Source organism: Thalassophryne amazonica, chromosome 18, assembly GCF_902500255.1.
Source record: "Thalassophryne amazonica chromosome 18, fThaAma1.1, whole genome shotgun sequence".
NCBI classification, from domain to species: Eukaryota; Metazoa; Chordata; class Actinopteri; order Batrachoidiformes; family Batrachoididae; genus Thalassophryne; species Thalassophryne amazonica.
The window spans coordinates 45,286,076-45,313,323 of record NC_047120.1 but is presented as its reverse complement, the minus strand read 5'-3'; the positions used below and the strand labels follow the sequence as shown (position 1 = coordinate 45,313,323).

The window sequence follows — 27,248 nt, the reverse complement described above, 5'->3', positions numbered from 1 at the left end:
ATATGTCACATGTCATAGAATCCAATGGACGTTAACCTTATTGGATCTTTACTTTGGAGACCAAGCACTCAGCACAGTCAAAACTATACCATTTATTAATCCTATTAGCTCAACAATTTTGACTCCTGTGTAATTCTTCAATTGACCCCTACCTCGCCGCCTAGTGAAAATTCAAGTGGCTAGTCGTTTTTTTCAAAAGAGTAATGTCTAAGGAGTATTTGTGCCGACTTTGGTGCTTGTATCACCACTTGCAGGATTGTTTCAGTTACCTGTTGGACTAAATAACATATTTGTCTTTGTAGCATGAGACTGACAAATAATGGTAAAATGTGATAAGAAAGAAAATCAGGTGTTCACATTCTGTCAAAAATAAATTTGTCTTTTTTTTGCTTGGTCAGGTTATCTCAGCTGTTACTCTGTGGTTACTTAACACCAACACCCAAGCCACGGGATATGAAAACTACTGCCCAGTATGACAAAATAAAATATGCATTAATAAAGCACCTAAACATAGGTTAGCCTGTTAGCTTTAGCTTCTTTTGTAACTCCAAGATAGGGGGCGTGTTTGAGGTTCATTCGTCCCACAAAGGACACACCAGTCTTGCCCACACTGTGCCTCTTTACCTACTTATAGATTGGCTGGAAGTTAGGCGAAGTCAGGACCTGCCAAGGTGGTGACATTTGGAACTGCTCCATTCAAGCTACGCTCTCCAGAAAACCTACGAGTGATGTCATGTTGGTTTCATCCAGTATAACTCCATACTTGTGTAAAAAAAAAGTGTCAAATCAGTTTATACACTGGATCTATTTTGTAGATTTTTGCATGTTTTGACACTGGTTTAGCACTTTTCACTGTTCTAGTGGCCTATAAATTACTTTTGGCAAACAGACATAGAAATATTACAAATGGAAGAGCGGCTGATCACCATTTATAGAAGGACATGACACACTGCCGCAGGAAACAACAAAACAACGGACAGACGTAGGAAGCGAGCAAGAGGAGCCCTTTAATTTTTGAACGTGGGCAGAGGAATCACAGAGAGTCCTTGAAGATACGCTTGAAATAATGATCATAGTTATTCAAGAGTAATTGCTTTGCAATATTCTCTTTTTTCTTGCTCCATCTTCGCTCTTTATTTTGGCCTCTTTTTTCCTCTGGAGTCACAGAAATGTTTTCCTTCCATTGTGTTATCAGGCATTAGGACTTTCACAGGGAAAGTCTGCTGGCACAGAGATGTTGCCAGGTGTGCGCGTGTGTATGTGTGAGAGAGAGATTGCTGAAAGTGCTGACGCCGCACAGAGTGAGCTGTAACTAAAGTGTACCTGTAGTTGCATTTCTGGGAGAAGCATGATGGAGGCGTGTGTGAGTGATTGCGTAGTGTTTCAGGAGTCACTCTTTCTTTCAGAGATAATACCTGCATCCCAATTAAAATAACTCTGTTTCATCACAGTATTTGTAATATATCTCTTCTACACTTGATTTTCTGAAGAAAAAAAAAGTCTCCTGTATCATTCTTTTTCTCCAGTTTCATATCAAGGGTTCTGTCGATGTTCCTCTTGTCTGCAGTTCACCCGCCACTGCCACCCCTCTTTCACTTCTTTCCCCCCCTCTTCTTATATCCTTACTTCCTACCCTCTGGCAGCCTGGGCTGCTGTGATGAAGGTTGCCAGATCCTGGGATACATGCGGCACAGGGTAGGAGGTGGGGGACCCAGGGTTTTAGGCCTTCTGGCAAACGCAACAAGTCTTGCACTTGCCTGATGTCTGCCTCTACCCACAGATCTGTCCCCCAGACACTTCACACTTTCTCCCAAAATACACTCTTTGAATCATTCCTTCTTTCCATTCAGCACCATCCACAAGCTCCCACCAAAATTCTTGGAAGTAAAAATGCTCTCACATTTAAAATCACACACTCGAACAGCGCAGTTCAGTTTCAAAGATTAAAAAAATATATCATTCTAATATATAACTACATATAACACAATGGTAATTATCTTACCTCTCTTCTACGCCCTCCACCCAGAGAAATACATCGTTATGAGTGCTTCAAAACCCTTTTGCTTGTATAATTCAGTCCGAGTTAGCCTATGTCTCATATCTAGTGTTGCATTGTAAATATGTATATTATTCATTTGTGTCTGTTAAATCATTAAAATTGTTACCTGGATAATAAATGACTAAATCATACACTCAAAACATTTTCCTACTCATAGCTACTGGAGCATTTGAGGTTTTTGTGGGTAATCGGGCCAGTTTGCAATTATGTTTCAGTAAAAGTTGATGGGATCATTAAAGGGGTCATTACTTGCAAAAAAAAACAAACAAACAACACCCCCCCCCCCCCCCCCCCCACACACTTTTTAATCAACCTTGTACAATTAAATGTTAAATATCCTGAAAGTCCCACTATCCTACGTCTGTGCAGGTACAAATTACACTCCCATGTGGAATATTTAAGTTTAAAACAGCTTGTTTCAGAGTCCCGAGACGTATGTAACATAATGTAGACAACCTGTAGATTCTTGTTTGCTCTGTGAAAAAAGTCCACTGAGGCAGTTTGCATCCTGTTTGATAGGGCCTCTCTGTTGGAGAGAGATGGAGAAAGACCCAAACTCTGAACAAAAGGCGCGTAGCAAGCAGAAACAAAGAAAGGGGTTGTTTCACAGGGACTTAAAAATGTTTTTTTAAGACATAACACCCTAGTGTGTGGCAGACAGACAGACAGATAGATAGATATGACCATGGCAGCACAAGAACAAGCCCTAAGCACCAGATCTACAAAGGCAGGAGTCTACCACAGCCGACAGGAACCAAGATGCAGGCTGTGCAAATGTGCCCAGTCCAGCACATAATGGCAGGACGCAAGCTGAGACCGCGTACACAGAGAAGCACATCCAAGTGTCAGGAATCATGTACAGGAACATCTGTGCCACATATGGATTAGAAGTCCCCCAGTCCCGATGGGAGATGCCACCAAAGGCAGTTGAGAACAACAGGGCCTGTGGGACTTCAAATTCCAGGCAGATAAGCAGCTGCTGGCCAACCAGCCAGGCATAGTGTTGGTTGACAAGGAAAAGAAGACCGTAGTTTTAATCGATGTGGCAATCCCAGCTGACAGCAACATCAGAAAAAAAGGAGCACGAGAAAATCGAGAACTACAAAGGGCTGAAGGAGCAACTGGAGCAGATGAGGAAGGCAAAGTCCAAAGAGGTCCCAGTGGTAACAGGAGCACTAGGAGCTGTAACCCCCAAACTGGAAGAGTAGCTCCAGCAGATTCCAGGCACAACATCAGAAGTCTCTGTCCAAAAGAGTGCAGTCCTAGGAACAGCTAAGATACTGCGCCAGAACCTTAAACTCCAAGGCTTCGTGTAGAGGACCCGAGCTGGAGGAACACACACATCACTCTCCCCACAGGGGTGAGACGGAGATCTTATACATATATATATATATATATATATACATATATATATATATACATATATATATATATATATATATATATATATATATGTACCTCTCCTGCGCAAATGGCACCTCGGAATTGAGCCAAACGTGGTACACATATGCTATGACATATGGGGAGTGACATAGGCTATTGAGCACTTTTGTAGTGGTTGTAGTAGTAATAGTTAAGAGTGAGACACTTTTGTGCTGCAGAATTGAGCCAAACTTGGCACACATATCCTTTGACATACAGTGAGCAACACAGGCTATTGAGCACTTTGGTTGTAGTAGTAATAGTTAAGGGGAGAGACACATTTGTGCTGCATCATCATTGGCAAGTGTTTTAAAAGGTTGGTGGCAACCTTTTCTATTCTCTTCTTGTTTTCCATTGAACATTTTACCTCTTCATTTTTGCAAGTATCAGTAGCACAGAAGTAGTAGCAGCAGCAGCTGTCTCTTCTTGAGGAAGCTTTAGTCGCACCTTAACAGTTCTCTGGAATCCGGGATAGGTAGGAGGTGATAGCTTTATTGGTGAAAACAAAGGTTTCACTTCAGTCCCTGAATCAAACCTGTTCTGAGGTACGTAATTGGCTCGTATGTATTTAAGACACCTGGTGACACACTTTAGCCCCTTCATATCTGGCGTTTCACATGAAGCTACAAATGATGTGCAAAAACCCTTAACAAAAATGAGCTTCAGTCATGGACACCAGATGAATAATAAGACCAAGAGAGAAGGGAGTTAAGAAATGTGGCAAACTGACTCAACAGCAGTCCACAACAGCAATTTGTTTGCATGAGTTACTGCTTTCAAATGAAGGAAGGAATGATTTTAGGGAAAGAATTGCCTACACTTTTCCTCCTGCTACCTGCCATGGTGTGTTTGAAGAACGCATACATTATGCAACCCACTCAGGAGTTCAGTGTTGGAGCACACTGCTTTGACCTGATGTTGAAACGCGCCATTGACTTGTGCCATGAAAGCAAAACAAAAGGCCACGCCTCCTGCTGAGCCAAGGGGTTTGTCTGCATGCGTTTGCACGTTCACAAGTTGGCATTTATGCTAAAACTATTCATCCTCCATCTTCCATCTCCTTAATGCAAAGAGCTGTTAACCTGGCCTTGCATCCTGTAGCTTTGCATGTTTGCTTCTCTTTGCTTTCGCCCCACAAACTGCCTTTAAAGTCCTCACAATTTGCGTGTCTGGTGAGGGTTTTCTGTAACAGGAAGAAGAGGTGAGCGATGCACAGAATGCAAAAGACGGAGAGACGAGGTAGTCTCAGTAGACGCTCTGGACCATTTTGAAAAGAGATGTTTGATTTTTCTTTGAAATTGTCTGTGCGAAGTCCACTGCCATGTTGTGATCTTTAAGCATTCTGCATTGAGGAGGCCGTCAGGGCCGGGCCCCTTCCTGCATTTGGGCTTTCCTGTCTCTGCCTACCTGCCTTTTTGGCGAGCTGGAAGTGTAGGAGTAGCAGGGCTTAGGAACGGGGGGACTCTCTGAGGGAAAAGCAGGAAAGAGAGAGGAGGAAACTGGAGAAGAATGCTGAGCTGTAAAGTCTGGCAACAAAGAGTGACAACTAACAAAGCTAAGCCCCCCCCCCCCAAAAAAAACAGTTTAACATCAGAAAAAAGTGATGGAGGGCAGATTTTTTTTCTTTTTCTTACAAAGAGAGAACAAACACAGTAAAACTTTGAAGTTGGAAAATTAAACTTCCCCTTGTAATAAGTTTATGCCGCTCAGTTCATTTCATTCTCGAGGGTGAAGAAGCGGACGAGGAAAAACTCATCTTCCAACCTTTGTAATTAGCGTCCAAGACACCTCCATTATCCAGCATACCACATGCACACTGGCTGTAAATATCGGTCGGGGGGGGGCTCACCCTGTACCAAGGCTTCAGCTTCTTGGCCATATCAGCATTCATCCTCGTGTTTGTGGTTGTCAATGACAGCAAGTGCCAAGTTCCAGGCCCGGCTCGGTAAACTTCGCCTGTCTTCTTCGGCCAAAGCATACTCGCCACATATTGGACATGCCGGTTCTTGCACTAGCTGTACCGGCATCAAATTCACACACACAAAAAAAGAAAAGAAAAAAAAAAACATGATGCGGGCCGATTTCAGCATGCAGGTGGTGATGATAAACTATTGTTTTGTTTTATTTGTTTTTTAAATGGGGACTAACTCCATTCAAGACAAAAGGGAAAAAAACGGGAAGATAATGCTCCATTTCTTACAGACAACAAAGATGAATTACAGTACACTAGCAAAAAAAAACATGCTGTGTGCGAGAACTTTACAAGGTGAAGATTCAAAATGCTGAAATCACATATCCTAGAATGGAATTACAATCATCATTTTTTGCCATTTCACACTCATGCTGGTCAGTGATGTTTATGCAGCGACGCAAAACTAATACATTTTGATGCAGCTATTTCAGCGTCAGCATCACCACTACCGCATTCCACTCTCCGATCACAAAACCTCCGAGAACACAACATTGGTGATAAAAGTTTCCTCTTTGTCTTTACAGTTCCTCATAAAGATTTTTAAATGCTCACGGTCCCCGGTGGAACGGTCTGTTCGCTGTGAGAAATGCTGCGTATTTAGATTCAGTGCCGATGTAACAATCCCGGCCAGATGGTCATGGTAATGCAGCTGTGCCAACCGTTAGCCTGCTAGTATTTTTGCCTAAGATAATAGTACTGATTTCTATATAGGGGAAAGCAGGGCACGGTGAATCACGGGGCACAGTGAATCAGTAGCTATATCGGCAAAACTACATATATATTTGCAGCAGTTATGCCATATTTTAATGCATAAAGACATCCCCCTTATAAATTAGTATTTTGTTTTTGGATACATTAAGGGTAAAACTAAGCGGCAAGTTAAGTCAGTATTTTCCTATCAAAAGTAAATTTTGTGGATGTCAGTGTTGTTATGTGTCGGACGCAGCTCGGAGAACCGACCAGCGTTTGAAGGACCCAGTATGAAATAAGCAGAGCACGGTACAAAGGCTAACTGAATTTAATACATAACAGTGATGTGATACAAAACAACAAAAGAGTGTGCGGTCTGGCGTGGTGGTGATACGGTGCGCTCCCAGCAGCGCTAACGGTCCGGAGCCAGAAGCCGTTCGGACCCAAGGACCCCGCCGACACCCCCCAGGTGGCCGCAACAAACCGAGTCTGTGAAAGAAGGAACCATTATGTGAGTCCACACTCTACACACAGAGAGACCACTCAAAGGTGTACATAAACAGCAAACACTTCCTGGCTTAATTACTAATCAGCTTCCCAACCTGCAGGCATGGAACATCCAGTTCACAAAACTCCACTGCAGTGGAAGCCGATACATGACTAACGTACAGCTCAATATAATAAGGTGTGAGGGACACCACATTTACTGACTGTATAAACGTTAGTCACAAAATCTAACGTACCTCAGGAAGTGTGCTGACGAGCGTGAGACCTCACCCCCTCCTCTTTCACAGACCGTGCATCAAACCTTGGACGTTCTCTGCATCCACTGATGATGAGATGGCTCCCGAGACGACGATCTCACCCGTCTGGTCACAAGGTCGAGTCTCTGGCAAATACACACTGTATACTCCAGTCTTAAATGCCACCATGTTCCAATCCATATAGATGCACCACAGCTGTGAGTCCTGACGAGCCGCAGGTGATCAGGGTGAGGTCCTGATAACCTCAGCAACACAGCCACTCAGTCCCAAATGCAAGCCACCTGGAAGGAAAACCAAAAGACAGAAACAAAAAGGCAGCCAGGCCCCCCCAGCCATACAACAAGTGTCTTTGTATTTATTTCTCACAACAGAGGAAAGGTGGCCCAGAAATTGTTATTAGTTACAAGACTACCCCGTCCAACTGATGAGTATGTGTTATGTCTTCTCCAGACTATCAGCTAATTATATTTAATAATGTTGAAGAAATCTTTATAATCATGTGTTTTTTCATTATATTCTAAGTTGATTCACTGTGCCCCGTGAATTAGTGTCCGGGGCACAGTGAATCAAAAATTTTAAAATCGATTTTAAACACCTGCAAATTACACTTGGGGAGAAATAAATAACACAGCCTTAAAAACAATAACTTGCTTTATTAAATCCACAGTAGAATGACATAAACCTATGCATAATGTGTTTATGCTGCCACAAAACAACATTTCTGATCCACTGTGCCCTGGCTTCCCCTACCTATGAGAGGCAAGCGAAATCCCCCCCTCCCTCCCATTTTATTCTAGGGTCTACATAGATGACACAGAATGAAAATCACGGCAATCAGATGAGCTGTTTCGGTGTGATGCAGGATCAGATGGATGGACATTTGATGACTTATAACATAGACTCTACACAACATACATCATACATAAACTAAAGGTAACAATCTGTAGAATCTCAAAATGTTAGAACATTCACCAGCATGTGCACTCACCCTTTCTCTGGCTCTCTGGATCTTCTCACGGTCAGTGTTTAGGTTGGAAAGGATCTCTTGACCGACTTGCTCTGGAAGAAAAGAAACAAAAACAGAAGCGGTATGAAGAAGAGAAAAGATATGGATGAACAACATTTAAAAATTAGGGTGAAAACTGTTGAAACAGACCAAATAAATAAAAAGGCAAGAACAAGGAATATGTTCAGTTTTCCATGTGCAAGCATTAAAGCTACAGTGTGTGGGATTTAGGAGTGTTTATGAGCAGAAATGGAACATAGCATTCACAAGCACCTGTTCATTAGTGTATAAATTACCTGCAGCAACAAAGTGATGTGCTTTCATAATATTAGAATGAGCCCTCCCTATCTATTATATATGGGCGCAGGCCCCTGTCATGGAGGCCGCCATGTTGACACAGTAGCCCAAAAGAGTCATGATTATGCCACCTTTTGCATTGTGAAGCACAAAAAAAAGAGAACAGGAATCAGTGGTTGTTCCAATACTTACAGTGTCTACTGGATGCTAGTACAGGCTAACAAGATTCAAACCCCTCATCTTTGTGAAATGAATGAAATTGTATGTAAGTCCCTTCGGCTGCTCCTTTGTTTGCACTCGGGGTCCCCACAGCAAATCCAAGGTGGATCTGCATGTTGAATCGGCACAGGTTTTACGCCGGATGCCCTTCCTGACACAACTCCACATTACATGGAGAAATGTGGCAAGGGTGGGATTTGAACCCGGAACCTTCTGAACTGAAACCAAGCGCATTAACCACTTGGCCACCACCCCTGCTAAAGAAGTGAAACTGTGGTGGTGGGAAAAAAAAGACCAGTGACAGTTTAATGCCCACTGCAACCTCACCACTAGATGACCCTAAATCCTACACACAGTAGCTTTAATAAGGTGTCATGTTCAGAATCCTGGATAAAAATTGTAACTAAATATTTTGGACAAGCCATATCCTCCTACGTGCATCATCACATATTTGCTTTTGTTGTGTAACCACGTTACCATTACTGCTATCGAGTATTCATTGATTACTGAATGACTCACCATCTGTTTGGTAACTGACTAATCTGAATCTTTTTTATGGAAAAACTCTGATTTCAGATTCTTAATTATGAATACTTTTGGGTTGTAAACAAATCAAGACATTCAAGGATTATCTTTTCCTTGCTGATCGATACTTTTCACCTTTTTTTCTTAAACACATTTTATGGTCTTAAAAAAAACAAAAGTCATAATTAAATAATGAATAATTTAAAAACTGTCAGTTGTAACCCTATGGAATATGTTAGGATTTTATTTTCTGCCCTTTTGTGCCACAAGATCAGGCAAAGCTTTGTGCAAGATTTCTGTCCATATTTTTTCAAGACTGTGTTTTGGCACTTTTATATCCTTTGCATGTTGATTTTATATATATATATATATATATATATATATATATATATATATATATATATATATATATATATATTCAGAAAATAAAATCATTTTAATGACGAAATATTTGAATGCAAGGTTGAACGTTATTGGTAGAACTCTTAGTTAAGATTTACTGATAAATTCAACTAAAGGATAAATTGTCCAGAAAACCAGAAAATAATAAATATAGTAATACAAAAATTGTTAGTTAATTAAAAAAATGATCAATTGATCCATTAAAAAAGAAACATAATTGCAGCTCTAATTGTGACTAAAGAATGTGAAATGAATAAGAATTAAAAACCTTTGATCTGGAGTTTTGTGAGCATTTTAAAAGAAGGAACAAGTGTTCTATATTCACTGCGCATTATTTTGTACACATACTGTGCAGTTTACAGAGAAAACAGTCTGTAGGAGGTGTCATGCAGCCAAACAGTCAGCACTCAGAAAAGTGTAGATTACTAAAATTATGTGATGTATAAGTTCCAGCTGGGGTCCACTCAGCCAATGCAATATTCATTAAGCGCGTCTTTTTTAAATGCCGCTAGTCAGTGTAGAGGTAAACACATTAACGCGCAGTTATAAAACATCTTTGACAAGGCACCTGACAAACACATCAGTGGTCATGTCCTTGTCCTTTGGAGTGGAGACAAAAACTAAAATACCCCCCCCCACCCCCAAAAAAAATACTGCCATCTATGTAACGGTAATGCTACAGCATTAGTGTTTAAAAATGAGGGAGGCAGAGGATGAATCAGGAGGGGAAAAAAGGAAAAGAAGTGAAGAATCTTTGCATGGATCAAAGACGGGCTTTCAAGTGCACCAAACAAATTCAGCATAAACAACGCAGTTGCTGACTGTATTACACTACACAGGTGCCGCACACCAAAGGGCCCACGTGCTGAGTGTCTGTTTGGCGGGGGGGGGGGGGGGGGGTGCAAAACTGGGCTACATCTGGCAGCTAAACAAGAGAGGAGTGAGAAAGGGAACCAGGGAGAAATGGGAAAAAAAAAGGAGAAAGCACTGTCAAATGAACGACATTCGTCTCCCATTCATCCCTACACCCCCACCCCCCACCCCGCTACACTGTAACTGACTCAAATGTCTTCCTGCCTTCATTAATTTCTAATCTGGGACGAGACAGATTGAAGGATACCCAGATTAAACAGTGCAGTCAGACAGTCACATGTGACAAATAAGGCAGATTAAAAGAGTGAGTGCAGGTATTAATAACCATAAAAATACAAGCGCTGCCCCGTCCCCATTTGGAGAAGAACAAGGGATAAACAGGAAAGGAGTTGTAGCGGAAATCTTCTGTTAAAAAGACAAATAAGTGCATCTATCCATCTCTGTCAGGGATGCAGCTTTTTTCTTTTTTGTAAACAAATGAGTGTGACAACCACTGCAGCGACGGGTTTGTGGCAAGTGCATTATCGGAAAGGTTTGCAGTGTGCGAGAAGACGGATGAGGCGGCCAGAGCGAAGGGCTCCAGCAAGATGTTAACCTTCGAAGTGCTGATCGGTCACGGCGTAGAATCTCTTAAAGTACGTTCAGCGAGACAATCAAGGGCGCCGTGTGTGTTTAGGTAGCAGGCACGTATTGAATAAAAAGCCTTGGCGGTTAGCTCGCTTTCACTGGATTAGAATGGAACACAGTGGATTCAGGTTTCTGTCCATTGTAGGCCGCTATAGAGAGCAGAGTGTCAGAGCGAACTCATGACTGATACAGAAAGAAGGATCCCATGAGTGTTCTGGTAAGCACACAGTTTCATCACAGCATGTTTTCCAAACAACTGTATAAAAAATGAACACAAAAATGTTGCCCTTGACATATGTAGGCAGAAAGTGAAAAAACTAAACCCATTTCTTTATACTAATGTACACTGAACACTTTGCTCCGATTTGTCATGAGCTGAACTGAAAGATCTAAAACATTTTCTATGTCCACAAAAGACCTATTTCTCTCAAATATTATTTACAAATCTGTCTAAATCTGTGTTAGTGAGCACTTCTCCTTTGTCAAGATAATCCATCCCACATCACAGGTGTGGCATATCAAGATGCTGATTAGACAACATGATTATTACACAGGTGTGCCTTAGGCTGGCCACAATAAAAGGCCACTCTGAAATGTTGAGTTTTATCACACAGCACAATGCTATAGATGCCACAAGTTTTGAGGGAGCATGCAGTTGGCAGGCTGAGTGCAGGAAAGTCCACCCGAGCTGTTGCCTGTGAACTGAATGTTCATTTCTCTACCATAAGCTTTCTCCCAAGGTGTTTCAGAGAGTTTGGCAATACATCCAACCAGCCTCACAACCGCAGCTCATGCGGAACTACAACAGCCCAGGACTTCTACATCCAGCACGTTCACCTCCAAGATCATCTGAAAATAGCCACCCAGACATCTGCTGCAACAATCGGTTTGCAGAACCAAAGAATTTCTACACAATCTGTCAGAAACTGTCTCAGGGAAGCTCATCTGCATGCTCATCGTCCTCATTGGGGTCTCGACCTGACTGCAGTTCATCGTCGTAACTGACTTGAATGGGCAAATGCTCACATTCGATGGTGTCTGGCTGCTTATCAACTCTTTGCGAAGGAGATGTGATGCACTGCGTAAGACAAATGTGGTCACACCAGATACTGATACAAATCAAAAATTCATTTTAAAGTAAGTGGGGACTGCCGCGCCCGTTGCGCAATATACACACAGCATAACTTCACACAGGAAAATGGTGTACTGTTTTGTTTTCAGCTGCAGTCATGAAAAGTGCAATTTTTTTCAGTTACCAGTGGAGAAGAGAAGACTAGGTGAATGGGAGATGTTGTGTTGGTAAGTGTTAGCCTACTCCGCTAACCAGAGTAGCTCCCTTCTCTCGCCTGCAAAACCGCCTCGACATGTTTGAACTCTGGGTAATAAATAAACCACAACACATGTCCACTTTCCACCACATCATCACTTTTTCTTTGCATTTTCACTTTGTTTGCATGTAATTTGCCCAAAAACTCTGTCCCCGGAAGTAGAGAAATTACATCATATGCGTCATATTTTACCCCTTTAGTGCCCCCTCAAATGAGACAATCTAAATGTACTACAAACTGGTTGATGGCTTCATTTTCATTTTATGAAACTATTAAGTAAATGTTTTTTCACTTTCATGTCTTCAAACTCTGAGAAAAGTTCAAAGGTTGGCGCGAGGATCGGATCCTGCAAAACTGGTCACAGGAGTATTGAACTTTGTGAGGTAAAAACAAAATCAACATGCCTGATAGCCATATAACAGTATAACACATAAATGTACCCATTTGAATGTTACCATTGGTACACAACTTGTTAATACTGTATGATTGGTCTAAAACTTCAATCCCAATGAGAAAGAGCGGCAATTTATATCCCAAAATAACACCATTAGCCAGTTTTCCAAAGAGAACATTTGATGGGTACTTTTTTCGGGGGAGTTCTGATTTTATCGTCTGTATTGTTTTTCCCGCAACACAAGCCAAGGTATTACAAAAAGAGACATCCTTTAAAAATGTACAATTACACTTGATGAAAAGAATGCAGGAGGGGAGAGATAATTTGCTGTTAATACCATGGACTTGTTGCTCGTTAGTGAGCAAAATATTCCCCTCCTATTTAAACAGCTATTAACAATTTAAATAACTTTGGCCCAGAGGCCATGCTCTGACTCACTTATTCAAGATCCCCATCCCCAAAGGTCCATTTAACAAGACCACTGTTCCATTACATTACACTCACACCAGCACCAGAGCTCCTTAATTTAACTCACTGCTCTATTGTAACCATGGAATAGAATTAGTATAAATTACATCAAGTGGCTAACAGCGTCTAGATGAAGAATTCTTTCCTGTAAAGCCACAGACACATAGCTGACATAATTATCGCAGCTCAGCACTTTATAGTTCAGTTCATGAAAACTCTTTGATGAAAGTAACAATACTACTACTTACCTCAGGCTGTCAAGTATGGCCGTCGGGTATTGTAAAGTCTTTGCATCCGTCCGTCCGTCTGTCTGTGCTCAGCATAGGTCCAGTCCTATTACTGCCACAGTCTTCAAATTCACAGGGAACATTCTTGCAACACAGACCTTGGACAAGTTCAAAGATGGCTAACCCTGACATAATTTTAGAGGTATTTTATGAGGTTATAAAGTCACATTCTGTTTCAGTCTGTTCAGTTTTATTTTTGAGTGACGGGGGTGACACCCAATAAGAGTAGAGCTGCACAGTGACGTTAGTGGCTGGTCTCTCCAAAGCCTCTTTGTTTTGTGTGTTTATAAACCTTCAAAACCTGAAAATGCTGTTTTTGGAACCTAATAACACCTCTGAACTTATTTACAAGACGTTTCGTGGATGTTAGAATGGTGACGTCACAGGCTGGTAGCTAGCTGCAAAACTCTGTTTTGTTTGTGTGTAAATACGAGGGCTGTCAATAAAGTAACGGTCCTTTTTATTTTTTTCAAAAACTATATGGATTTCATTCATATGTTTTTACGTCAGACATGCTTGAACCCTCGTGCGCATGCGTGAGTTTTTCCACGCCTGTCGGTGACGTCATTCGCCTGTGAGCACTCCTTGTGGGAGGAGTCGTCCAGCCCCTCGTCGGAATTCCTTTGTCTGAGAAGTTGCTGAGAGACTGGCGCGTTGTTTGATCAAAATTTTTTCTAAACCTGTGAGACACATCGAAGTGGACACGGTTCGAAAAATTAAGCTGGTTTTCAGTGAAAATTTTAACGGCTGATGAGAGATTTTGAGGTGATTCTGTCGCTTTAAGGACTTCCCACGGTGCGAGACGTCGCTCAGCGCTCTCAGCCGCCGTCGTCAGCCTGTTCAAGCTGAAAACCTCCACATTTCAGGCTCTATTGATCCAGGACGTCGTGAGAGAACAGAGAAGTTTCAGAAGAAGTCGGTTTCAGCATTTTATCCGGATATTCCACTGTTAAAGGAGATTTTTTTTAATGAAAGACGTGCGGACGGGTCCGCGCGTCGGCGCTCCGCCACAGGAAAAACACCTCTGTTGAAAGCCTTAAGGACAAGTTGGAACATGTCCTGCTGTTAAACAATTTCTCATATACTCACTCCACTGAAAGCCATCAAAAGCCGCCTGGATTTTACAAATGGTTATCAACACGGAGGTGTTTTTCCTGTGCCGCCGACCCGTCCGCACGTCTTTCATTAAAAAAATCTCCTTTAACAGTGGAATATCCGGATAAAATGCTGAAACCGACTTCTTCTGAAACTTCTCTGTTCTCTCACGACGTCCTGGATCAACAGAGCCTGAAATGTGGAGGTTTTCAGCTTGAACAGGCTGACGATGGCGGCTGAGAGCGCTGAGCGACGTCTCGCACCGTGGGAAGTCCTTAAAGCGACAGAATCACCTCAAAATCTCTCATCAGCCGTTAAAATTTTCACTGAAAACCAGCTTAATTTTTCGAACCGTGTCCACTTCGATGTGTCTCACAGGTTTAGAAAAAATTTTGATCAAACAACGCGCCAGTCTCTCAGCAACTTCTCAGACAAAGGAATTCCGACGAGGGGCTGGACGACTCCTCCCACAAGGAGTGCTCACAGGCGAATGACGTCACCGACAGGCGTGGAAAAACTCACGCATGCGAACGAGGGTTCAAGCATGTCTGACGTAAAAACATATGAATGAAATCCATATAGTTTTTGAAAAAAATAAAAAGGACCGTTGCTTTATTGACAGACCTCGTATATCCTTTTTGCCATTTATTACGTAAAAGCTAGCGAGAAATAAACTCTACCAAAACTGAAAAGCACTGTTTTTGGAAGCTAATAACACCTCTGAACTTATTTACAAGATGTTTCGTGGACGTCAGCATGGTGACATCACAGGCTGGTAGCTAGCTGCAAAACTCTGTTTTGTTTGTGTGCAAATATATCCTCTTTGCCATTTATTATGTAAAAGCTAGTGAGAAATAAACTCTACTAAAACTGAAAATGCTGTTTTTGTAACCTGATAATACCTCTGGAGTCATTTACAAGACATTTTGCTGCGTTAGCATGCATGCTAACTTCCGCTAACTCAAAGCTAACTTCCTAAGGAGTAAAATTTGTCTCATCATAAATTTACTACTCACTAAGGAGTAAAATTTGTTTCATTAATACCAAAAAATGCACAGAGGGTGATCTACAAATATTTCTTGATTTGCAAAATTTCCACTCTGTCAAAAGCTCATGTACACACATACACACCCGAACCCCTGCAGATGCTGATAAAAACTAAATATTATTTTTGATTGATTGATTAATAGAGGGGCTTTACTGAACATGTACAAATTGTACGTAAGACAATAGGATCTTAATAATTAATTAAGCAACTGCAAATATAAAGAACACAATGCTCATACGTCCACGGGTATTTTAGCATTGCGTTATATTTTCAGAATTTTTAATGCTCAAATAAGTAAGAAATATTAAATGGGGCAAAAACCCAAACTTTTTTATGTGTGCTCAACTATACAATTAGTTGCCATTACATGTAAAATCTAACTACAAACTATCCAAGACATACAATACAGCTGAGAAATACAACAGAAATAAAAGTACTTCCATTAACAGTCTTTCATGGCCACCAACTTACTGCAGTCCAGACACATTTAATTGGATGCATGATCTCTTTTTGCAGGAGTGGTTTTGCAGTATTTACACAGTCTTTTTTTCTATGTTTTACGTGTGTGCAATTGTGTGTGTGTGTGTGTGTGTGTGTGTGTGTGTGTGTGTGTGTGTGTGTGTGTGTGTGTGTGTATGCACTGCCTTGCTACTTTTGTCTCTAGAGCTGAGAGAGTGCAAGACCTGACAGTGCCATGTTCTGAGTCTTGGCACATCTCTTCTTCATTAAGCAGCTGAGACTTGTTTTTGAAGGTGACCACATGTATCTGGGCACAAGTGGTCTCCAGGAGCCCACGAGAGAGCTGAGGGGAAGTATGGATGAGCCTGATGAATGACAAACCATACATTTTTCTCTCCCCATCACTTTCTTTACACACAGTCCCCCTCTCTCTCACGCACAGACACACACACAGTACAGCAGTCAACTTATATTCCTGCGACTCCCAGGTGAATAAAGTTACCTGTCTTTGTACACTTCCAGAGCAGCTTCTCAAGTCTATGACTGCCTGGTGACACACTTTCATCACCTTCTTCAAAGTTGTACCCACACTGGGATGTATTTGTAATGTTGAGCCCACAGGCCATGAGGCTAGCGCCTTCGTGCTGAGCTACAGCTGAAAATAAAGAGGTGCCAACTGCTAGGTCACAGGGGGACTCGGTGTATCTGGGGGCTTTGCAGTGTTATGACAGCTAAACTTATCATAACAAAACTTTGCAGAATGTTAATCAAAAACACACCACGCAGGACGGTTAATCGAGGCATTAATGAAGACCACGGGGACTTTTTTTCACACCTGAATGTCCAGAACAACATCTGTACCCAAGATCCATGTTGTTATATGTTTGGTCCCGTGAGTTTGATTTCACACAGCAATCGTGCGTCCGCACAAAACTTTCCACGATGTATTTACATCCTGTGGTCCTCTTTGACATTGTTTGGGTTTGTAGATGTGTGTACCTCTGATGGTTTTTTTTCAATTTGCGAGTAGTTTCACGTAAATGGAGAAAAATTTTTAATACAACTTTTCAAGTGTACTTTTACTTCCCCTTCTGACCAACTTGCAAATAAAAAAAACGGCATCTCCTTCTCTCCCCATGTGCTCCCACAACTCATTTTTACTACTTCAGTTTCTTTTCTTCTTCTTCTACTGTTTAATGGGTGATGATAACCTACCTCAACGTCAACCTGTGATTGGTCTGAAAGGCCCAACTGTTTAAAAAGTGTTTTTACACTGCAAACAAACCAAAGTGTGGTTTAATTTGATCTGGACCGAGACCACTTCCTTTGGTTGGACTGTGTTCCAAGGCAGCATTCACTGTTGCTATTTTGGTTCACACCAAACTGAAAAGTCCAATGGTCTCGAGCAAACAAGCTAGGTGTGAAAGCACCCCAGGATTCATTTGTGTTTATTACAGAGGAGGCGAAGCCCTGGCCTCCTCATGAAGGAGTCTAAAAGAATATTGTGCACAGGATGAAGTGGGGCATCCTTAGCCCATGGATCGGCCCTTCCTCTTGCATGTGTATTAGTGGTGGTGGGCAGTCAGGGCGGATTTCTGGGGCCTTTCTTCACTCTGCCAGGCTCTGTTTTATTCATCGCCTGCGCCCTGACCCCGCAGAGCTCCTGTTCTGACAAATCACTTCTGATTAAGACAGATCTCTGTTAGTCAGCCACTCAACTTGGCCTATTCATCATTCCACAGAAAATATCCCTCACTCCTCCCCCTATCCCTCCTCCTCCGGACTCGTTTGCCTGTCTGTCAGACCGAAGCAAGACGCAGAAAAAAGGGGAGAAAAAAATTCCGCCGCAGTTTTAAATGGCTGATTATAGACAATTGGTGGATGGAGAGATGTAAGACCGTCTTATGGATGATAAGACGGAGGTTTAATGGGTATAAATGACCAGGCCTGTCGGAGACCAGCTGGTAATAGGACCATTTGTTTAAAGGCAAACCAGGGTGGGGAGAAGAGAAAGACGCTTTTCCTTCTATTTTAGCTCTCCCTCCTCTTTTCTCTTTACCTCAGCCTCAAAGTCTAATTCTCAGATCACCAGATTTACATTTTTTTTTTAAACATCACAGTCCCTTTCACTATTGCTGAATGAGAATTGATGAGGCTTGGAAGGCAGTAGCTTGTTTTTGTCTTGATGAAATTACTCGAAGCAGCATGTCTCTGTCAACACGGCTGGAATGACCACTGAGGAAATTCACGGCGATCCAGGCAATGCAAACAAAATACTTACTGTAAAAGTACTTTCTTGTAATTACTACTACATTCGGAGCATTAATACACAAAATACTATTGCACTAAACAACGATGAAGCCAGATTCTCTGCCAAGGCGCTGAGGTGGCCACGAGACTATTGTGTTCAAATTTCCAACAAACCAGATTAAATTAACCTGAATGGCAACCCTGCTGGTGACAAAAGGGCTGAGAAGCAGGAGGAGTGACTGGAGAACGATGGTTCCTACAAGCAAATTGCCTGCACTTAATCAACCAGTCTTACTGAACCGTCCAAATGAAAACTAATGGACTTGGGCCCTTGCTGCGATTGCCCCACATGCAACAACACGCGAGCAGGAGCGCTGTATTCTGAGGTCTTCAATTAAAAAATGTGACATTTCTACAGGCGGCTAGTCAACCTATACACTTGTTTTTTTCCCCGTGTATCCCAATTGGTCACACTAATGCCATTTCTACAGCTGTGAAGGTGATTTTTGTGTGCTGATTAAACCTGGCCAAAGATTTAAAAAGAAAAAGCAAGAGAGAGAAGTAAAACGCACTCTGTATAGATTATTCACACTTTACTGAGATGTGATGATTGTACAGGCCACATACCAACTAGTACAAGAAAAGAACATTTCAGTGGAACATAATCAAGCATCTGAATTAACAACCTCTGACTCGAATGGTTGTCTGAAAATAAATTCAAGCCCAGATATATTGAAGAGGATGTTCCTCTGGTTCATTTTTAACCGTTTAGGCGTGTTAATCATTATATTACTGTTGATTAAAGGGTTTTGCGTCTCTAATCAGAAAGTTGACAAGCAGATCAAAGCGCGAAAAACCATTTTCTTGCCTTTTAATTATCTGTACAACACCACACCTCGGGCAGCTCTTCCCTAGCTATCTCCCTCAAACTCGCTGAAAGACTGCAAAAGGAGATCTAACAGTCTACAACAGTTCATTATCCAATAAAATAGGAGATGGGGAGAGAAAATACACACGCACACACGCACACACACACACACACACACACACACACACAGTCAAAAAAGCTTAAAGGCTCTATGATTACTGAAGACCTGTGGGGAGGCCTGTAGTCTGCTTTATTAGCATGTCCCAAATTGGAACACCTTAATTATGTTTGTCAAAATCGGACTTGGCATCTACCTCATTTGCATGTTTTGACAAGGCCAGCTGGGAGCCTCTCTGTTTTTCCTTTTGTGTGCGAGGAGTATTTAGCACTTTTCAACACCTACCAACAATAGAGGTCTTTGTGTCTAAATAAATGAAATAACTTGTTAAATGCGCTTTGCTGGATTCACCCAACCAACCTCACTGATTTTGTGTTAAAGTTAGAACTGAGGCAAATGTTGAGTGAAGTACACACAAAGGAAGCTTGAGACGGTCTTGATCAATGGTTGATCACCACTGCTGTTTAAACTGATGAGGATGCAACGCCTTCGACTGTTCCTCCCCAGCGGTTCCCCGTCAAGTGATTTGGACTTGAAAAACTGGGTGCGACATTTAGAAAAGAATTGGCATCACTTTGGAGGCTTCTTTGCTTATTCGTTACTGGACCAGATTACAGCCAGACTCGTGATCGCATCCTGTTTGAATATAAGCAAAAAACTTGACACCCACCCCCCCCCACTTAAAAAAACAAACAAAAAAAAAAAAACACCCAACTCCCCACTAATGCCGCACTAAATGAATCTTAGTTACGTTAGTGATATGTAAAATAAGTGCGGTTGGAAACAAACAAACATTCTATGGAGACACAGGACTGTCTGTGGCAATTTGGCGATGGGAAAAAAGGAGGGCATGAAAGCGAAACATCAAACAGTGTGAACGGAAGGCGCGGGCCATTAGAAATAGTTGCACTGACAGGATCTGATAGTTGGAAACACTTAAAGATTATTTTCCTCAAACTTTGAATTCATTAATACTCATGAGCTGAGGAAATGCACCCAAAACACAAAAGAAAGGAGAGAAGGCCAGGTTGAGTGTAGAAGGTAAAGACTGCTGGACTCGACTCATAATATAAGGAGGCCAGTTCAGTCAGCTCAAGACAAAGTCACATGCAAAGTGATAGATTTCAACGTTATATTTAGAGAATATATGTATACAATGCAAAAGTTTTTGGTAGGTGAGATTTTTGTTGTAAAAAAAAAAACCTTATTATTAAATTATCATTATTTTCTTCTCATTATTTTCTTCTTCATCTGGGTACCACTGGACGATTATTATGGGAGACTTAAGAGAAGATCACCATTTGCATATGGGCGAACATCAGGTACAACATTCTGGCCATGTGGCACATTTTTCTGAACATGATCCAGCATGTAGGTGCCTCAAAGTATGACTGTTCAGAAAACAGCAGTCAATTTTCAAATTATAACAACACTTCACTTGTACGTGTATTGTCCACTACACCAACTGTCAGTGATCACTCAGTCATAAAACAGTATTGATAATTACATAAATAAAAAAGTCCTAGTTCGAACTTGTTGGATGCCATCTAAAACAAAGAATGTAGATATAAAAGGTGTAAATTCAATTTATTTATGCAACACAAAATCATAGGTCTTATCAAAGCAATATACGAGTAAGGTCGAGACGTTACGCCATGAGAAAGTATGTCAGCGACAGTGGTAAAGAGAAAAATGGCTTCACTATTTGTTGATGGCATATGCAATAATTCAATGTCAATTTATTTAGTTTATATAGCGACAAGTCAAAACAAAACTGCCTCAAGGCGCTTCACACACGTAAGGTCTAACCTTACCAACCCCTAGAGCAAGCAAACATGCGACAGTGGTAAGAAAAAAAATTCCCTCTGATGATACTGAGGAAGAAACCTAAAGCAGACCAGACTCAAAGGGGTGACCCACTGCTTAGGCCATTCTACCAAAAAGGTTTACAATACAGAACAACACAACAACAACTGATGAAAGTCCATGCAGGCGTCCAGCCACTGATCACAAACGCACAAATGGATCAGGTCATAATTTTTAGTTACAGAGACTGGATTATTTTTCAGATCAGAAAAAAAAGAGACAGATAAACTTTCAGAGTGGCACACAGCAAAAAAAAGTCAGGAAAATATTTTTTTTTTTCTGGAGCTCAGTGGAATCCCAACCATAGTGGCCCTGCCTGTGCTCAGCTCAGGATAGCAGGACCAACTCAGTGGTCAACTCCTAATAATTCAAAGTCACTCTTTCAGTGCCTGGACCCTGACAAGTGCAGAGCCTGTGCCAGGCTGCCTCGAGCTAAGGTGGGAGATGCTTTTTACATGCTCCATTCATGTGAACTTTATTTTATTTCACTGCAACTCTGCATTGAGACTTAAGCAATTATTACCTTAATTCACTCTGACATGACTTTGCAATTAATTTCTGCTTCATATGAATGCCAAACCGTGAGGGGGTGCTTTGTAAGGATCACAGATCATCAATAGTCTGTGATCTGTGTACAGATTACAATTTGTGTACAGATTCCAAAAATGAGGATACTGGGCCGGATTTATCACAACAGTCAAAAATCATCTGTATACTACAGTATACCAATGATTAGTGCCAGTTAGTGCTAACTACATCCAAATACGGATGCGACTCTTGTGTACACAAAATGGAGCCAAATCCATACAAATATACCATACATCCTATGCGCCAACCTCCACACCCGTGCACATGATTGTTGCCCGCTCTGGACATTGAAAATGGTTCACCACTCACTATAATCTACATTGGATTTCTTTCAATTTTTAATTGTAGTCTGGCATCAAAATAACTGAACATCCAAATCTACACTGAAGCATAATTTATTTCATGATGCATTAATGAAATAAACACCAAAGTCATCTACAAAATTAAAGGATGGATATTAGACGTTAACTGCACAAATTACATCTGATTATTACGGTTTTGTGGATCACAGTGTCAAGATTTCACAATTTTTTAAAACATGTTTAAAACTTCATTGTTCCCACTGTTCTACGATGCTACTTTTATCACAGATTTACACCTGTTTTCAGGCCCCCATTGGGTATCAATTTTTTATTGTTTTTTTTTTTTAAGGAAAAAAAATAAAATAAAATAAAAAAAACACCAAAAACTATACACAGTTGGTTGTTAAGTATCAGCAATGGGTGACCAGCTAAAGAATAATTTCATTGTTGTATAGCATAATGCAAACAATGTTGGTGGAAGGCAGGATTTACAGGATTTACAACTAGATGCGGCTTAAATAAATGCTAAGGTACAATTTTCTTACAAAACAAAAGTAGGGCCTGTTAGCAGAACAATGTGTCTTTGCGGCCACCACAACATCCAATACAAACAGACATTTGTCTCTTATTTTACAGTTCTGCCATTAAACTTCTTTTCTCTGGTAAAGGGACAATAATACCACTATTATAGGAGATATACGAAGCACAGAGAGGACTCACAAAAGAGACATCATGCGCCTCATTTAACAATGGCCGCGGCCACAGACGTAAAGGCAGATTATTGTCAGCTGCCACTATGAATACAGACAACACAAAACAACACATGTGAAGGCATGTCAAACCTCTTGTGAACAGCATGCATTGTTGTTTGTGGTTATTTTATATTAATGTTTACTGCTACAACCAAGCAACAGTTTGAATAATTTATTCCTTCAGGGGTTTGCATTGTACACTACATTTCATGATGGTACTACAGTGACTCCCTTACTGTTCATGTGGCAAGATTTGAAATGCTCACAAAAGACACTTTCAAACAATAAACCAATGCCAGAATTATACTGCATATGTGATATTGTCCAGGCATGACTGAACAGCGCTCATCAGCTAGCATGATGACAGACTGTTGAGTTGTTTTCTAGGGTTGCTGTGCTAAATTGACTTACTAAAACCTATGACAGGAATTTTCCAAAAAGTAACTAACACCTGACCAAATCTGATACCGTTTCAAACCATAATAGGTAGAGTTGTAATTTGCACCTTGAATTTCAAAAAAATTTTTTTTTCAATTTTTCAATTTATTTTCATTTATATAGCACCAAATCACAACAGAGTTGCCTCAAAGCAGTTCACACAAGTAAGGTCTAACCTTACCAACCCCCAGAGCAGCAGTGGTAAGGAAAAACTCCCTGAGGAAGAAACCTCAAGCAGACCAGACTCAAAGGGGTGATCCTCTGCTTCAGCCATGCTACAGGCATAAATTAAAGAATTGCGCGAATTGTGCATTGAGTTGTGCGAAACAACGCCAAGCAACACACTGACAAGTTCAAAGTTGGGCAAAATTTGATTCGAACTGTTGACAACAGAGGACCAAGTCTCTGAAACCTTACAATATCTTGACAAAGACTTTGTATATCAAGGTGAAATGTAATACACAAGGTCACCTCACTATGACCTTGGACAAGTTCAGTGTTGAGCATGTTTCAGTTCAAATTGTGTCAATTCAGCCTCTGAAACATTGTGTATGCAATATCTTTACACAGACTTCATAGATCAAGGTGAAACTTGGTACACACTGTCACTTCCCTAAAACCTCCTCCAAGTTCGAGGCTGGGCTCACAGGTTAAGATGAGCATTTCTTTTGTTTATTTAACATTATGGATAAAGATGACCTTAGAGGACAGTTTCCACAAAACAAAAACATACTGCATCTTGGATCATTTGGAATCCAGAGAATCATGCACAAAGAGGGTTACCATACCAATATCCAAGAGACATCTGACCAGAGGTAGGTGGGACAACATGAATATTTCTGAATATCTATGCTATCTGACATTAATGAGACAGAACCCCATCCCAGAGTGTAAGGGTGACAAGGTGTCTCCTGTTCTACATCATAGCTAAAACAGGAGTAAATGAAAACCCAACCTGCCTGCCACCATCTTCTACAATAATGAAGCATATCTAAGTTTTCAGACAAGGCAGAACTAATTTAATCTACCTTCTAAAAGGCTTTGGCACAGTGAAATTAATTATTCATAAAGGACATATTATAATTCAACTGTGAACTCGGTAGCTGGTTGGGTTTTTTTTAACGCCACTCTGCCTGTCGCTCTATTTTGTCTTGGACTCCCTTTCTTTTAATTCAAATCCTTCACTTTAATTTAGAACTTTGCAATACACATCATTATTGCAGCAGTTGAATAGAATTAGTTTAACTCACTGAAAGTGACAAAATATAGTTTGATTTCTGGAATTGGCACAAGTCCCTGTTCTAACAGGTCCTGTTCAACCACTGCAGTAAAAGAACCTCACAACATAGATTTTGGTTTTCCTTTTGAGAAAGAACAGTACCTGGTCTACATACCTATAAATCATATGAAAACGGGATTCTACCAGAAGGACTACTCCACTGCTCATTTCTGAGTGGTTCTTCACCCACACATTTCACTGCATAGTCACACGATCGCATATTTTTTTTTTACCCCTCCAAAATAAAACAACTAATAAAATGATGTGTTGGTGTAACAATGATCGACAAGTCCATATTGTAATGTGGTCAGAAAACAGCACATGACAGGAAATGGAGAACATGAAAAGGAATGTGAAGCTGTTTAGGAAGAGACTGCAGCATTTGCGGGAGCTAGACTGCAAATATGAGGCTGATAACAGCGATGTACAAAAATAAACAGAATCAGCACTTTTCTTCCAACAATGCAAAAACTATCCCTCTCAAAATAAGCCAAATATTATGAAATCTACCCAAATTGTCTTGTATTAAGCCAAAAAAAAAAAAAAAAAAAAAGCCAATAGGGTAAGAAAAATTTACTTGGTTAGAATTTTCAAAACTAGCAAAATATCTAGGTACTAAATAATCAAAATGCGTCTTAAAAGTAGACAGAATTCTTACTTTAAGATTAGCCTCTGTCATAAAATAAGGAAAACAATCTTGTTCCTTTGCACGGATGATTTGAAATCCATTGTCTTTCCTTGTTACTGGTTAAATACAGCTTGATATTAGCTGGAAAAAACTTAAGAAAAAGTGAGATACAAGGTCTGTTAAAAAAGTATCGGACCGTATTTTTTTTTCAAAAACCTGATGGTTTTGAATCAAGCCTGCTTGTGTGAGCCAACCTTGAACCTTCGTGCGCATGCATGAATTTTTTCACGCCTGTCGATTGCGTCATTTGCTGGTAAGCAGCATTTGTGTGAGGTTGTGTGTTGTGTGCTCATCGAATTTTCATTGCAAGGAAAATGACGGAACAACTGGAGCGCCGCCGCATCAAATTTTGCCAGAAACTGAGCGACAGCCAGGTGGAAACCATTCAGAAGATTCAGACAGCTTTCAGTGGCTTTTCAGTCGTGTGACTATCTGAGAAATTGTGGAAGAGGTGGGCATCAACACAAAGGCACTTTTGCTCCTCCGTCAGCAGCTTCGGCACGAATTTTGCTGCAACTCTTTTCATGGCCAAATCTTCACAATGGAATGTGCTGAAAAGTGCTGATGTCCACCTCTTCTGTAATTTCTCGGATAGTCACACGATGGTCCCGCATCACCACAGCATTCACTTTGGAAATGATCTGGTCATTTCAGCATGTTGATGGTCGACCGGAGTGTGGCTCGCTCTCCACGGTTGTGCGGCCGTCTTTAAACCGGTTGTATCTGTGTGATGCCCAGAGGATCGTCACTGAGGGTCGTCTGAATCTTCCGAATGGTTTCCACCTGGCTGTCGCTCAGTTTCTGGCAAAATTTGATGCGGCACTGCTCCACTCGTTCCGTCATTTTCCTTGCAATGAAAATCCAACAAGCGCACAACACACGACCTCACACAAACTCTGCTTCCCAGCAAATGACGCAATCGACAGGCGTGAAAAAATTCACGCATGCGCACGAAGGTTCAAGGTTGGCTCATGCAAGCAGGCTTGATTCAAAACCATCAGATTTAAAAAAATAAAAATAAAAAAAAAAGGTCAGATACTTTTCTAACAGACCTCGTATATTTTCCCATAATAACACATTTTTTTCTTATGCAAAAAATGCTTAACAAGATTATAGTGGTTTGCAAAGTATTTGGCCCTTTGGTATTTCACACATTTTAATGTATTCATGCAATTTCAAATACAAAAAATAAATCTGGTTTCTCAATATAAAAAGTGGAAAATTATGGTCCTGAAGGCCCTGTACAACTTGATTTATTAACCCTGCGTATGCCTGCTGTATTAAAAACTCTGGCGCACGCTGGCACACATCTAATAAATTAATGCAGCTGTCACACCTTGACGATTAACCAGCATATGCCGACGGCCCGTTTCAACCTAGTGGTTCTGGTCGGTACTGCACAGTGTGGTGCATGTCAGAATCAAAGTAATTTAACATTATTTTATTTTTTTATTTTCATTTTTTATCTTGGTGGACCATTTTCATTGTGTACAGAATGCTGATGAGTGGACTGGCTGCGGAAAACACTGCTGTGAATGAATGGAGGGCTGTCTCTTTGAATGTTGAAAGCGCTGGCTGCTTCCTGATCAGCGGATCTGATCAGGTCTGATCATCCGCTGATCAGGTCATCACAGACCTGAATAATGAAACGCTGTGATGATTTAAACTTTTAAAGCACCAGTCGACCGCGATCAGGTGTGATCTGAATGAAGTGCTGTGTGATCTGTCGGCGTGGTGATCACCGACAGCCACGGCACTTTACATTAAACAGCGCATTAATCAGGCGTGATCATCCTGATCGATCGATCAAGTCATCTGATGATCACACCACAGTGACGGCGCTTTAAAGTATAAATCATTACAGTGCTTCTGTGTGTTCAGAGCGCACCACCGGCATGACAAACGCACCTGCTTTAAAATGTTATGTTTCCAGCCAGGAATTAAAGAATTTTACGAGGTCATTTTCAAAAATCAGGAGCTTTATGTGGATTCATGTCCGTCTGTGATGGTGAATTGGACTGAAATGAACAGTTATGAACAGTTTTCGGTGTATGAATGAAACAGTCGTTCTGCGGCTTTCAGCCAATCAGTGGCCAGCATTAACAAATGGATTTAGACTTATATGGAAATTGCAAGAAATGTCTGCCAGCAATCACATAACTTA

The 27,248-nt window shown here is 41.0% G+C and overlaps 1 protein-coding gene and 1 long non-coding RNA gene across 5 annotated transcripts in view; one reads left to right on the top strand and one right to left on the bottom strand.

Annotated features, from left to right (window-relative positions):
• vti1a (vesicle transport through interaction with t-SNAREs 1A) overlaps positions 1 to 27,248 on the bottom strand; it is a 243,676-nt gene that overhangs the window by 86,877 nt on the left and 129,551 nt on the right. For all 4 annotated transcript variants that reach the window (XM_034193262.1, XM_034193263.1, XM_034193265.1 and 1 more), the window contains one exon: positions 7,896 to 7,966. In XM_034193262.1, the coding sequence (XP_034049153.1) occupies positions 7,896 to 7,966 (71 nt within the window). The remainder of the gene's footprint in view (positions 1 to 7,895; positions 7,967 to 27,248) is intronic.
• Positions 260 to 8,211, top strand: LOC117530405. The gene is made up of 3 exons (XR_004566356.1): positions 260 to 271; positions 2,472 to 2,474; positions 8,117 to 8,211. It is a non-coding gene; the product is annotated as an uncharacterized LOC117530405 (long non-coding RNA).